The sequence below is a fragment of the Pteropus alecto genome, unplaced genomic scaffold, assembly GCF_000325575.1.
Source record: "Pteropus alecto unplaced genomic scaffold, ASM32557v1 scaffold146, whole genome shotgun sequence".
Taxonomy (NCBI): domain Eukaryota; kingdom Metazoa; phylum Chordata; class Mammalia; order Chiroptera; family Pteropodidae; genus Pteropus; species Pteropus alecto.
In genome coordinates this window covers 25,902,860-25,917,502 of record NW_006442107.1, presented here as the reverse complement: position 1 = coordinate 25,917,502, position 14,643 = coordinate 25,902,860, and the positions used below count along the sequence as shown (strand labels likewise).

The window sequence follows — 14,643 nt, the reverse complement described above, 5'->3', positions numbered from 1 at the left end:
TCTTTAATTTATTTTAAGTTTATTTTTGCATATGGTGTAAGAAAATAGCCGTTTCTTTTTCTTTTTTTGTAAGTATGTATCTGTCTAGTTTTCCCGACACCACTTACTGAAAGGGACTGTCTTTTCCCGATTTTATATCCTTGCCTCTTTTGTTGTAGATTGACTACGTATAAGCGAGGGTTTATTTTGGGCCTGTTTTATTCCATTGGTTTATATATCTATTTTTATACCAGTACCATACTGTTGTGTTTACTGTAGTTTTATAATATAGTTTGATATCAGGAAGTATGATACCTCCCACTTTGTTCTTTCTCAAAACTTCTTTGGCTGTTCAGGGTCTTTTGTGGTTCCATATAAATTTTAGGATTATTCTTAAGAGTGATTCTAACTCTTAAGAAGATTGCTGTTGGTATTTCAATAGGGTTTGCATTGAATTTGTATATTGTTTTAGGAATTAGGACATTTTTTAAAAATATAGCCTTCCAATTCATGAGCAAAGTATTCCATTTATTTGTGTCTTCTTTAGGTCTTTTTCAATGTCTTACAGTTTTCAGAGTACAGGTCTTCACCTCTTTGGTTAAATTTATTCCTAGGTATCTTTTGCTTTCTGATGCCATTGTAAATGGGATTTTTTTCTTAATTTATTTTTCTGATCATTTGCTGTTGATGTATTAGAAACACAACAGATTTTTCTGTATATTGATTCTGTATCCTGCAACTTTACTGAATTTGTTTATTAATTGTAATAGTTTTTTGGTGGAGTCTAGGATTTTCTATGCAGAGTATCTTGTCATGTGCAAATAACGATAGTTTTAGTTTTACTTATTCCTCTCTGATCTGGATGCCTTTTATTTCTTTCTGTCTTTTTTGGAGGGCAGGGGAAGGGGGCCGTCTGATTGCTATGGCTAGGACTTCCAATACTATGTTGAATAGAAGTGGTGATAGCGGGCATTTTTGTCACGTCCCTGATCTCAGAGGACAAGCTTGCAGCTTTTCATCATTTTGATATTAGCTGTGGGTTTTTCATATGTAACGTATATTATGTTGAGATATGTTCCTTCTGTACCTACTTCATTGTGAGTTTTTTTTCAATTAGAGTCGACATTTAATTTTATTTTATATTAGTTTCAGGTGTACAGAATAGTGGTTAGACCTTTATGTAATTTACAAAGTGATCTCCCTGATTAGTATAGTACCTACCTGGCACTATTTAGTTACTACATTATTGACTATATTCCCTATGCTGTACTTTATATCTCTGATTGTGAGTTTTAATCATAAAAGGATGTTGAATTTTGTCAGATGCTTTTTCTGCATCTATTAAGATGGTCATATGATTTTTATCCTTTATTTTGTTAATGCGATATATCACATCGATTTAGGGATGTTGAACCATCCTTCTATCCTTGGGATGAATCCCACTTGGTCATGATGTATAATACTTTTAATGTATTATTGAATCTGGTTTGCTAATATTTCACTGAGATTTTTTACATCTATATTCATCAAGGATATTGGCCTGTAATTTTCTTTTCTTGTAATGTCTTTGTGTGATTCTGGTATCAGGATAATTCTGGCCTTGTAGAATGAATTTGGCAACGTTCTTTCCTCTTTAATTTTTTTGAAATAGTTTGAAAAGAATAGTTATTAATTCTTTGTTTGGTAGAATTCACCTGTGAAGCCATCTGGTCTCAGACTTTTGTTTCTTGGGAGTTTGATTACTGCTTTAATTTCATTGCTAGTAATTGATTTGTTTAGATTTTGTATTCCTTCCTGGTTCAGTCTGATGGTTATATACTTCTAGAAATTTATCTATTTCTCTTAGATTGTCAAATTTGTTGGCATATAATTGTTCATAGTATTACTTTGTATTTCTGTGGTGTTGGTTGTAACTTCTCTTTCATTGACTATTTTATTTATTTAGGCTCTGTTCTTTCTTGATGAGTTTGGCTAAAGGTTCATCATTTTTATCTTTTCAAAGAACCAGCTCTTAGTTTTAGTGATCTTTTCTGTTATTTTTTGCTTTTTATTTTATTATTATTACTATTATTATTATTATTATCTATGCCTACAGCACCTGGTCTTCCTAGGTGGTTTCCCATCCAAGTACTAACAGGCCCAACCCTGCTTAGCTTCTGAGATTGGACATTGGGCTTGTTCAGGGTGGCACGGCTGTAGACCATGGACTGTGGCTCCACTGGAGTGAAAACCCAGGACCTTCTGCATGTATAGCAGACATGCTAACTGCTACACTATGGAACCATGTCCTTTTCTCTTGTTTTCTTAATTTCTATTTTGTTTATTTCTACTCTTATCTTGGCTATATCCTTCCTTCTGTTTACTTTGGGTATTGTTTGTTCTTTTTCTAGTTCTTTTAGGTGTAGAGTAAGATTGTTTATTAGGGATTTTTCTTGTTTCTTGAGGTAGTTGTGTACAGCTATGAATGTCCCTCTTAGAATTGCTTTTGCTGCATCCCATATTTCAAAAAGTTGTCTTTTCATTTTCATTTGTTTCAGGATAGATTTTGATTTCCTCTTTGATCTGCTGGTGGTTCAGTAGCATGTTGTTTAGTCTCCATGTGTTTGTGTTTTATCCTGTAGTTGATTTCTAGTTTCATGACATTGTGGCCAGAAAAGATGCTTGATATGATTTTAATCTTCTTGAGTTCATTGAGGCTTGTTTTGTGACCAATATGTGATCTATCCTGGGTGTTCCATGTGCACTTGAAAAAAATATGTATTCTGCAGTTTCTAGCATATAAAGTTGCTGCTGAGAAATCAGCCGATAGTTGTATGGGATTCTCTTGTATGCAGTTCATTTTTCCTTCAAGATTGTTTATCCTTTGCCATTTTAGTTACATCATGCCTTGGTGTAGGTCTCTTTGGGTTCACCTTATTTGGGGCTCTCAGTGCTTCCTGGACCTAGATGTCTGTTTTCTTTCCTAGGTTAGGAAAGTTTTCAGCTATCATTTCTTTAAATTAAGTTTCTGTTTCTTTCTCTCTTTCTTCTCCTTTTGGGATCCCTATAATGTGAATGTTTGAGTGCTTGATATTATCCCAGAGGTCCCTTACCAGTGGTCCCCAACCTTTTTGGCACCAGGGACCCAGTGCTCCTATGAGAATCTAATGCCTGATGATCTGAAGTGGAGCTGAGGCGGTGATGCCAGCTAGCGCTGGGGAGCGGCTAAAAATACAAATGAAGCTTCGCTTGCCCTCCTGCCCACCACTCACCTCCCGCTGTACAGCCCGGTTCCCAACAGACCATGGACCAGTACCAGTCCATGTCCTGGGGGTTGTGGACCCCTGCCTTAAACTATCCTTGTTTACTAAAATTTATTTCTTTTTTCTGTTCTTACTGGTTGATTTCCACTAGTCTTCCAGGTCGCTGATCATTCTTCTGTATTAGCTAATCTGATGTTGATTCCTTCTAACGTGCTTTCTATTTCAGTCATTGTATTCTTCATGTCTGCTTGTTTTTTTTATTATACCTTATAACTCTTTGTTGAAGTTCTCCCTAAGTTTCTCTGTTCCACTCTGAAGTTTAGTGAGCATTCTTAATGACCTTTACTTTGAATTCTTTATTAGGCAAATTACTTATCTTTGTTTCTTTAGGGGTTTTTTTTTTCTGGAGATTTTTTTATTCCTTCATTTGAGAGATATTCATTTTGTTTGACTTTCTGTGTTTGTTTTTATGAATTAGGTAAAACAGGTATCTCTCCCAGTATTGAGAAAATGGCCTTATGTAGAAGTGGCCTCTGTGTAGGCTGTATATGCCAAGTGGTTTTGGCAGGTTAATAGGATTTGATTGGGTGCCTAAGGCTACCTGGGACACTGACTTACCCACCTGGGGTGGCTCCAGGTAGGAAGGCAAGGTGTGTGTAGTAATTCTCTGTTGATCCTGCTTGCTTCTTTTGTTTGGAACTGAAATGGACCCAGGCCATGTGTCTGGGAACATACTGCCAGCCACCTTGCAAGTAAGCCAGAGCAATTGGATAGAGACTCTGTCCACCCTTTGGAGGTGGAAGAGGATGTAAACAATGGTGCTTACAAGCACCCCCACCTTGGAGAATTCTTTCAGTCCCTGGAGAGTTCTCCTGGCTCCCCAGTCTTTATATAGTCTCTTTTTTGTACAGAAAGTGATCTGATGTGGAAGCAACCTCTGTGTAGGCTTTAAGTGCTGTGTAGTTTTGGGAAGCCAGTTGAGGCAGGGCAGGTGCTTATGGTACCTATGGCACTGGCCTGTGGGACTAGAGTGGTCCCTAACAGGGAGGCCAGGTACCACCCCCATTGTTCCTGCTTGCTCCCTTTGTTAGGACGCAAAAGGCTCCAGCAGTGTAGCTGGGAATTCTAAGGTGATCTTGCAGGTAGACCATAGCACCAGGATAAAGCTCCCACCTGCCTTACGGAAGTGGAGGGGATCATAAACAATGGGGCTTACTTGCTTCTCTGGCCCAGCGAGTTCCTGCAGCTCCTAGAGAGCTCCCATGGTTTCCCAGCCTTCTCCGTTGGGTCTCTTTCACCTGTTTCTTGTTCAGAAGCTGTTCATTCAGCCTTCAGTTGTCTTGTAGGAGTGGTTGCTTTCCATATACATGTGTATTTAAGTTTGCTCATGGGAGTGGGGGAATTCAGCACCCTCCAACGCCACTGCCATCTTGGACCTCCTGAAAATAATACTTTAAAAATTATTTTTCTTTTTTAAAATTTTTTCTTGAAATTAAAAGAAAAATGCCATAGAATACTTTAACTGATTACATACAGTAAAACTCTTGAAATGTTAATTTGTTTAAAAGTGATCATTAAGGAATAAATTCTTTTTCTGTTATATTAACCAAATTATACATTTATGTAGAAGTAAACATCCTCTGTACTTTATATTACAACCAAGGTGCTCTCACTGTCTCTCTCACTCTCTGCCTCTGAGAGGAGACCACACTCTGTCCATGGAGTGTTACCCCTTTTCTAATAAACTTTCCTTTTGACTCTAAAAATATCAAACAAAAAAACAAGGGATGAAATGTTTTTCTAGGGATTAACTTCTAAGATCATTTTAAGTGGCCATAATGGATTCACCATCTCCACCCCACACCATCCAAAAACAACCAACCAACCACCAACAACAAAAATACCCCAAACTGAAAATCTGGATAAAATATATGAACAACATATATTTGTATATAAAAGTAATATAAAAAATATGAACAACAGAAATGGAGGACTGTGATCCCTGAAAGATGGGAAACAAAGAAGGTGAGCTGAATGGTCACCCAATCACTCCAGCGTCTGCCTAGAGGCACAGTCTGAATTGCAGAGCGGAGAACAGGGGGCTTGAGCAGAGGACAGTGGTTTCAACAAGTTGAGGAGTCAGAGGTCAGAATTCATGGAGGCTAAGGCAGCTGCAACAAGTTACAAGGAAAAGTTCCAGTAGGACACTATGTAGAATAATAATGCCAGAAGTCTGTATAGGAGTCTCTCTTGAGGTATTTTTGGGGGGGGTGGGGGGGAGTTGGGGGGAGCAAAATTCTAGAATGTATGAAAATAGAATGAAACATGGAGATATAAAGTGTAGCATAAGGAAAATAATAATGTAATAAATATGTAAGGAGGAAGAGGGGCACTAGATTTAGTAGGGTGGTCACTTGTGTGTTATATAGATCTCATCACTATGCTGTAAAACTTAAACATATACTATTGTATGCCAACTATAATTGAAAAAAAAAAAAAACCTCATGAATGGTACTATGTAAATTCGAGCAGCTACTCTATTTTAATAAAGCCAGTAAAAAAAGAAAAATCAATTACTGTAATTCACCATATCAATTGAATGAAGGAAAAAGCTCATGATCATATAAATAGATATAGAAAAGTATTTGACAAAATTTAATGCCCATTTGTGATAAAAATTCTCAGCAAACAGAGAATGTTCTTCAGCCTGATGAAAGTCAGCTACAAAAATATCTTACAGCTAGTATACTTAATGATGATAGACTGAATGCATCCCCCACTTAAGAACAGGAACAAGGCAAAGATGTCCTCTTTCATCACTTCTGTTCTGCATTGTACTAGAGGTGCTAGCCAGTGCAGTCAGGCAAGGTGGAGAGAGACATTCACCTTGAAAGGAAAGAATAAAACAGTGTTTATTTGTACACATGATTTTGAATGTAGAAAATTCTGCAGAACCTACAGAGTAGCTACTAGAACTAACATGTGAGTTTAGTAGGGTCTCAAGATAAGAAGGTATAAGTGTCAGGTTACACACACACACATACTTAGTATTATGTAAGTGATGAACATGGAAACAGAAATAATACCATTTATAGTAGCTTCAAAAAAACATTAATGCCTAGAGATAAATTTAACAAAAATTGAACAAGACTTATATACTGAAATCTACAAAATATTGCTGAGAGAAAATTTTAAAGTTCTAAATAAATGGAGTACTAAATGCATGAATCAGGAGATCAATATTTTTTAAGATGTCAGTTCTCCCCAAATTGATCTGTAGATTCAGTATCATCCCAGTCAAAATCCCAGCAGGCTTTTCTGTGTAGAGATTGACATGCTGTGTCTAAAATTTGTGTGAGAATGCAGAAACCTTAGTGCATGGTTTGCCAAACTACAACTTGCCAAATCTGGCCTACCCCCTTTTTAGGAAATAGTTTTATTACAACACTGCCACACGTACACATTTATGTATTGTTTGTGGCTGCTTTCACACTAAAATGGCAGAGTCAAGTACTTGTGACAGACTATTTGTTCTGCAAAACTTAAAATGTTTAGTCTCTGGCCCTTTTCAGAAAAAAAATTTGTTGCCCTCCCACTCTAGAGTATCCAAAGAAATTTTGAAAAAGATGAAAAGACTGGAGGACTTATCTTATCAATTTTCAAGACTTACTGTAAAGCTATAGCAATGAAGGCATTGTGATAATTGACATAAACATAGACATATACAGAAATAGGACTGATAGTATGGAAATAGGCCCACACATATATAAATTACTTGATTTTTGACAGAAGTACCACGATAATTCAATGAGAGATGGATAGTCTTTTTAACAACTTAGTTGTCAAAGAACTGTATATCCAGTTTGAAAATATTGAACCTTGGATTTTGTAACATACACAAAAATTTACTTAAAATGTCTCAGTAGACCTGATGTAAAGCGCTAAAACTTCTAGATGAAAGCATAGGAGAAACTCCTTTGGTGAAGAATTCTGAAATAGGGCATATACAGCACAAACCATAAAACAAAATATTCTTGATTAAACATCAAAATGAAAAATCATGCCTAAGGATACTATTATAAAAATGCAAAGGAAACTGCTAGAGAAAATATTACAATACATATATCTGACAAATAACTTGATTCTAGAATATGTAAAGAGCGTAATAGTATTATAGTAAGTAGTCTTGTTTGCAGAATATAAATGGAACAACTCAATTGAAAAATTGACTTGAACATATACTTTGCCATAGTAGATATTTGTAGCAAATAACATGAAAAGATTCTTAATATTAGGTGCTTAGTTATTAGGGAAATGTAAATTAAAACCACAGCAGTAGCACTACACACCGAGAAAAACTGACAGTGACAGTGTTGATGAAGATGTAGAGCAACTGGAACTCTGATTTTGATGATAAGAATGTAAAGTAAAGTATTAAAGCTGCTTTGGAAAAGTTTTGCAGTTTCTTATAAAGTCCTACTTATACTTCTCATACAACCCAGCAGTTTCACTCCAAGGTATTTACTTGAGTGAAACAAAAACTTTTCTTCACAGAAAAACCTGTTTGTATGAGTTCATAGTGGCTGCATTTGTGATTTTCAAAAACCGAGAACAACTCATGTCTTTCATCCGGGGAATGAATGAATGAATGAATAGCAGCGTATGCATATAGTAGAATACTACTTAGAGGAAAAAAGAAGTAATTGATACCTGTAAAAACATGGGTGGATCTCAGATACATTAATTTTAGTGAAAAAAGCCAAAATCAAAGAGCTACATACTGTATGGTATCTGGTGAAACTATAAGAACAGAAAACAGGTAAGTGGTTGCCTGGGCTTGGGGTGGAGCTTGACTATAAAAGTGCGTGGACATATCACTGGGCGGTGATGGGACCGTTCTTTATCTTCATTGAAGTGGCATTTGCACAACTGTTTGTATTTGTCAAAACTTGCAGACCCAGACACTAATAAGGATGAATTTTGCATATTTATGCCTTAACTTTTTAAATGGGATTTTAAGAGTGAGAAACTGATCGATTGAAACATTACAGACATGAAAGAATCATCATGGTGTCTTAGTAACTATGCCCTCTTACTTACATACTCTAACCTAAGTATAGAAATAATTTGGAGTTTAAGAGGACAGGCTTGTTGAAATGCTTTTGATATCTTCTGACAAATTAAATGGTGATAAAGATGTTTGGCAATTACCTAGGTCCTGACCATTATTTCTGTCAGTGAACTAGAAATCAGTGGTTAATTTGCAATTCTAATGATTTTGATAATACTCATGTTATAAATATGTATAACATCCAGTCAGTCATATGTATTTTATATTGTGAGCTACCTTTTGATATCAATAGATTGCAGTTGTCAAAGCTTTTTTAGAAAGAATAAAGCATAAAAGAGTTGTCTGCATATTTAGGTCACATCCAAACTCAAGTAAATATATGATGGATTTCTGAGAGGGAAAAGAAAGACTTAGAACTGTTGTGGAGAATGTGAAGCAACAGGAATTCATATTCGTTGCTGGTGGAGATGCAAAATGGTACAGCCACCATGGAAAAGTTTAGCAGCTTCTTATGGTAAGGGTATACTTAATTTTATATGACCAAGCAGTTCCAGTCCTAGATATTGCGGGGGTGGGGGAGACACACATCTGCTCACCCAAAGACTTGTACAGGAATGTTTATAACTGCTTTATTTATAATAGCCCCAAATTAGAACAACCCAGATAGCCATCAACAAGTAAATGAGTAAATAAATTATGGTATATTCGTATGATGGAATTCTACTTAGCAATAAGAATTAGTGAATTACCTGTTTATACAACAGCATGAAAGTGTCTCAGATACACATTGCTTAGCCAAAAAAAAAAAAAAGACTACATATGATTCCACTTATATGAAACTTTAGAAAAGATACATCTTTAGTTACAGAAAACTGATCAATGGTTGTCTAGGCCCGGGGTTGGGATTGATTGGGAAAAGGTTACAACAAAACCTATTGGGTGTGATCAAAATATTCTGTATTGTGATTATAGTATTGGTTGCACAGTTATAGATATTTGCCAAAACTCATTAAAACATATACTTTAAATTGGTGCAAGTTTTTTGTTTTTGTATGTAAATTATACCTCAAAGTTGATTTTGTTTAAAGAAATCATTTTAGGAAAGTATTTCTGATAGTGTGCAAGAGAAGATTTCTTAATTTTAAATAAGTTCATATTTCTCAAAAAATCTTAAAGTAGCAGGAATATTCAAATTGATTTAAAAGCCTTGTCAGCATATTTTCATGCATATTATGTTTCACCAAATATCAGTATGAAATAGTTTGCTGAAAATTTTAATTTTACCTTTATAGGCAAAATATTGTAAGTTTTACAATATTAAGGCTATCTCAGAGTTATATAAATTGAGGGAAGTTTGAGATTTACAGTCAAGCACTACTCATCGGCAGGGAAACATTCTGAGAAATTCATCATTATGTGATTTCATAGTTTTGCAAACATCATAGAGTGACTTAGACAAACCTCGATGGTATATCCCACCACACACCTAGGCTGTATGATGTAGCCTGTTGCTCTTAGACTATAGGCCTCTGTAGCATATTACCGTACAAAACAACACAAGATTAAATTAAGCACAAGAGAAAATTATGCATTCAAGAGACAAGGTAAACACATGGTGTACTGTAGCACAGTGTACTGTTATATACAGCAAACTTTTTTTTAATAAGTAGAAACAGCACTCTCAAAAATAATGATAAAAAGTATAGTATAGTAAATGCATAAACCGGTAGTAACGTAGTCCTTTATTATTATTATCAACTATGATATACTGTACATTATTGTATGTGCTATACTTTTATGTGACTGGTAGCACAGTAGGTTTGTTTATACCAGCATCACCACAGACACATCAGTAATGCATTATGCTAAAACATTATGACATCACTAGGTAATCAGAATTTTTCAGCTCCATTATAATCTTATGGGACCACTGTCTCATACACAGTTCATTGTTGACTAAAATATTATGCAATGCATGACTGTATTTTTAATAAGCTCTTGAATCCTGATATGTTGAAAAGGGATTTAATAACCATTGTCATGTGATTTAAGTAGTTTATTTAAAATCTTTTCAGCTGCAGTTAACAGAGAACCAAAGTAAAACTGGCTTATGTACAGTAGGTATTTGTTATCTCACATAATAAGATTTCTGAGGCAAAGTGTGTTCTAGGGTTATTATAGGGTTGTATAATTTAATATCTGAGCAACATCATCAAAAACCCAAGTCGATTTCATCTTTCAGTCCTACCATTCTCAGTATGTTGGTGTTCTTTTTTCAGATGGGTGCTTTGTAGTATTTGAATGGCTCTTTCAGATTTAGGCATCATAGATAACATCTAAGGAAGAATAGGAATATTCCTGTCTTGTATTTCTTTTTACAAGTGAAGAAAACTTCCTAGAAACCCATGCTGATGGCTTACACAGTTAATAGACAAAAGGGATAAGACCACATGAGTGACTTAATTCTGTCATTGTTTACTGTACTACCTAGGGCTGTACAGATGAAGGACTTGGCAGATGGGAGGAGAGTGAACAAAATCAGAGCAGGGAGAGAGCAGCAACTATTGAGTAACTAAGCATCTGCTGTATTAGATTACACAAAGACTGAAGGAGAGGATCAATGAATTAGACTAAGAAATGAGTTAATAAATGTCTTAATAAAAGATGTGTGTTCCCAATTTGTGAAGATGTTACATTCCAAAAATTCTCCACATTGTCATGTTCTAGTCATTAATTTATTATTCAACTTAATGTGATCTAGCTTTTATTTTCAGAACACTAAGAAATGCTGTTGCCAAAGTTACCGGTGAGCTCCTAATTACTGATCAGCTGGCCTTATAAATCAATATAAATGCACTTGACTTTATTTTGGTATTTATTTGGTCTTATTAGCCATTTTCTTCCTGAAAGTCTGTATCTTTACTTCCACTATGCTGTTTTACTTCTTATTAAATGTGTATTAAATTATAAAATACTTCAAACTAAAATAATTATGTCGTTACCCACATTTAACACATTAATATTTTTCTCTATTTGCTTCATGTTTCTTTTAAGGAAAAAAGATGCCATAGATATAGTTGGAATTCTTCCCTAACCCATTCCACTGTCTTTAAATTGATGGTTATCTTTTCCAACCATGTTTTTATATTTCTGAAAATATTCCCAACTGGAATTTCTGCTTCCTAATTTCTTTACTTGTCTATTCCTTATATGTAGGTGCACTGCAACATTCTATTAATTCTTCACACCCCTCCAAACCTGTGCCTTGGATGAGTTTTATTATCTCCAACAGGTGTGGTTAAACTGTGAAAATATTTTTGTTTTAATCTTTTTCCGGTTTTCACTTTTTTTTTTGAGCTTTAGACTTATTATCAGTCCTCTGCTGGATTTAACAAGATGCCCCACAGGCACCTAAAACTAACATCTGAAACTGAACTCAGTGGGCCAGAAAAACCTGTTTCTTCTCTTCCTAAGTTATAGTGTTCCATTCAATTCAAACTAGAAAGTTTGGGGTTATCCAGCCCTTAACACACATAGTAACTACTTTTAAAGTGTTCAGGAAAATCCTAAGGAGTGAGTAAATGATTGCTTTTTCTTCATTATCTCCTCTACTCATATTCAACTGATAGCATAACTTGATTATTCTATTTAATATGTACCTCTCATTTTCCCTTCATCTTTGGCCCCACAATGTTCCTGCTTTTTTCCTTCCTCACATAGGTCATTGCGGTAGTTTTACAGCTCTACTTACTGCCACCATTATTTCTTTCTTTCCAGTCTATAATTCCTACTACCATAGTTATTCTAAAACTCATATCTTCTGCTAGTCACCTTTTTAAAAATCTTAAATAACTTCCCGGTGCTTCCTGGATAAGGACTAAAAGTTATTGCATAGCAAATAATCCTCTTTATGTGTAAATGTCCTCTACCTCTAGCCATCTGTCCCACCATTCTCAAAAACACACACCCCCTTATACTCCTGCCAAAGTTTTCTGTTCCCCAAATATGCTATGCCTTTTGAAGCATCTGAGATATTCTGCATACTTTTCATTCTTCCTGGAATATCCTACTTCCTCTTCCTTAAGTCTCCATCTCTTTAAGGTCTAGATCAGTTGCCACTGTCTTTGCAGAATTTTCTTTCTCAAGCACTCAAGGCAGAGTTGATGACTTCTGTTGTATTCCCATAGTGTTTTGTACATACCTCCACTCTAGCATTTTTCACCTTTTACAATACTGTACCGGTTTCCTAACCTTATTTATAACTTTATTTAAAGAAAAAGGACCATTTCTTGCTATTTCCAGTTTCCTTTATAGTGTCTTAATAAATATGTATTGTTAATAAATATATAATTTGTGTTAATAGCTTGGAACTTATAGAGACTTTTCCATATAAATGTTTTAAATGATGTTAGTTTCTAAGACAACCCATAAAAGTCTGTTGAACTAGTTGCACCTGAAGTTTACTTTAAATTGTAAATCATGTCCTACATTTATAATAATGTTTCTGAAGGATATGGGCAGCAATGATGGCTTCTGTGTGTTGATGATGGGGTGCTAGTGGAACTGGACTGAAAATGTTGGTCTATCCTGGAGCTATTAGAAAGGGTAAGTGGGTAGATGTGAAAAGTTGGACTAAAGACTCTGGATTAAGAAAAAGAAGATGGAGTACAGGTTAAGAGAGTAGTAGTAATGGAAAACTGATAGGGCAAGAAAAAAAAAGGCGGTTTTTTAAAGGAAGAGAAGTGTTAGAAGTGATGTCTTACAGGGAGAAAAGACCTAAGCAAGGATCCTGGATGGAGAAAAGGATGCAAATGAGGAATTAAAGAAGGTGGGAATGAAAATATGGGGGAGGGTGAATAAATATAGGAACCCCTGTTATGAATTGATATATTTCAATCAGCCTATAATCAAATTTAAAGTAAATTACCATTACTGGCTTTCATAATTTTTTCTCCATCATACAACTGCTATTCTTTCAAAGTCTATGTAATTGTTAATGTTTTATTAATATTTAGACTTTGGATATAGGTATTTTGAAGATTCTTTGTATGGATTTAAAAATATTTGTGCATTTAACATGTTTTGTGGATATATGTCTTGATTATTGGTTAAAAGTCACTCTTCAACCTTGAGTATTGAGTCAGAATTTGCCAATCTGGTAAACAAAAAGGTACCTTTTAAAATTTACATTTATTAGAGAAGACTAGGAAGGTTGGACATGTCTTCATATACTAATTGGCCTTTCATATTTTATCTGTGAATTGCCTCTTGATAGGTGTTCCTATTTTTCTGAGGGGCTATCTTTTTTTTTTTTTTTTAATATGTAAGGGTTGTATATATTAAGAATGCCACCCAGTTTTCATATGTGTACATTTGTGTGTGTCTTGAGAGGGGAAGTAAGAGCATGAGCAAGTACAAAGATACCCTCCCTATTTCTCATATCTTTAGCTTCACTTAAGAGTTTTTATCTCTACCCCTGTCCCCATGGAAGTTCAATAATCACGTGTCTGTTAGTCTTTTCCTTTAAGATTTCTAATTTTACATTATGCTCTAAAACAGTGGTCCCCATCCTTTTTGGCACCAGGGACCAGTGCTCCTATGAGAATCTAATGCCTAATGACCTATGGTGGAGCTGAGATGGTGATGCTAGTGCTGGGGAGCAGCTGCAAATACAGATGAAACTTTGCTGGTTCACCTGCCACTCACCTCCTGTTGTGCAGTAGCGGTTTGCAGCCTTGGGGGTTGGGCACCCCTGCTTTAAAAGACTTTCCCAACACTAGATTGTGAAACGAGTTATATTTTGTTTCTTCTTTCACTTTTAGAAGCCTTTTATGCATTTATCTTATAAGTCTCATGGTGTTTTTTCAGTAGATATTTAGATTTCCAGCCCGTCATGTTTCAGTGCTGGCCTTAACTGTCACATCTTGAGAATATACTCATTTAAGAGTGATATGGAAACCTTCCAACTCTGAGATTCTGAGACTGTTTCTATTTTAATATTTATAGCCACAGTTTAAATTAATATTATACAGCCAAGGTTATAAACATTCAGTCTTTTAGAATTTGAGACAGTCATTATTCACCTTCTTCCTTTTGAATGCCATATGAGAAAAACTGTAAAATGAGAATGACCTTTAAAAGTAAGTGAATTAATGAAATCTCTATTAGTGCTGCTTCAGAAAGTGAATAGACTAATGCAATATTAGTATTAGTAATATTGTAATGTTAGTAAACATATGAATGTCATGTTGGTAGGCTGTACAGTGTATAAGAGATGAGTAACTCTTGCTTTTAAGAAATATATTGCCTGTAATTTGGTAGCTTGAGAATTAGGCTAGTAAGCAAAAAAAA

General features: G+C 35.1%; 1 protein-coding gene across 2 annotated transcripts in view; it reads left to right on the top strand.

The window, feature by feature from the left end:
* YES1 (YES proto-oncogene 1, Src family tyrosine kinase) overlaps positions 1-14,643 on the top strand; it is a 72,470-nt gene that overhangs the window by 31,006 nt on the left and 26,821 nt on the right. Inside the window, exon 1 of one of the 2 annotated variants that reach the window (XM_006920047.3) lies at positions 8,680-8,806. The exons of the other annotated variant lie outside the window; for it this stretch is intronic. Coding sequence (XP_006920109.2) covers positions 8,767-8,806 — 40 coding nt within the window. The 5' untranslated portion in view covers positions 8,680-8,766. Of the gene's footprint in view, positions 1-8,679; positions 8,807-14,643 lie in introns of those variants that run through there. 2 annotated transcript variants of the gene reach the window in all.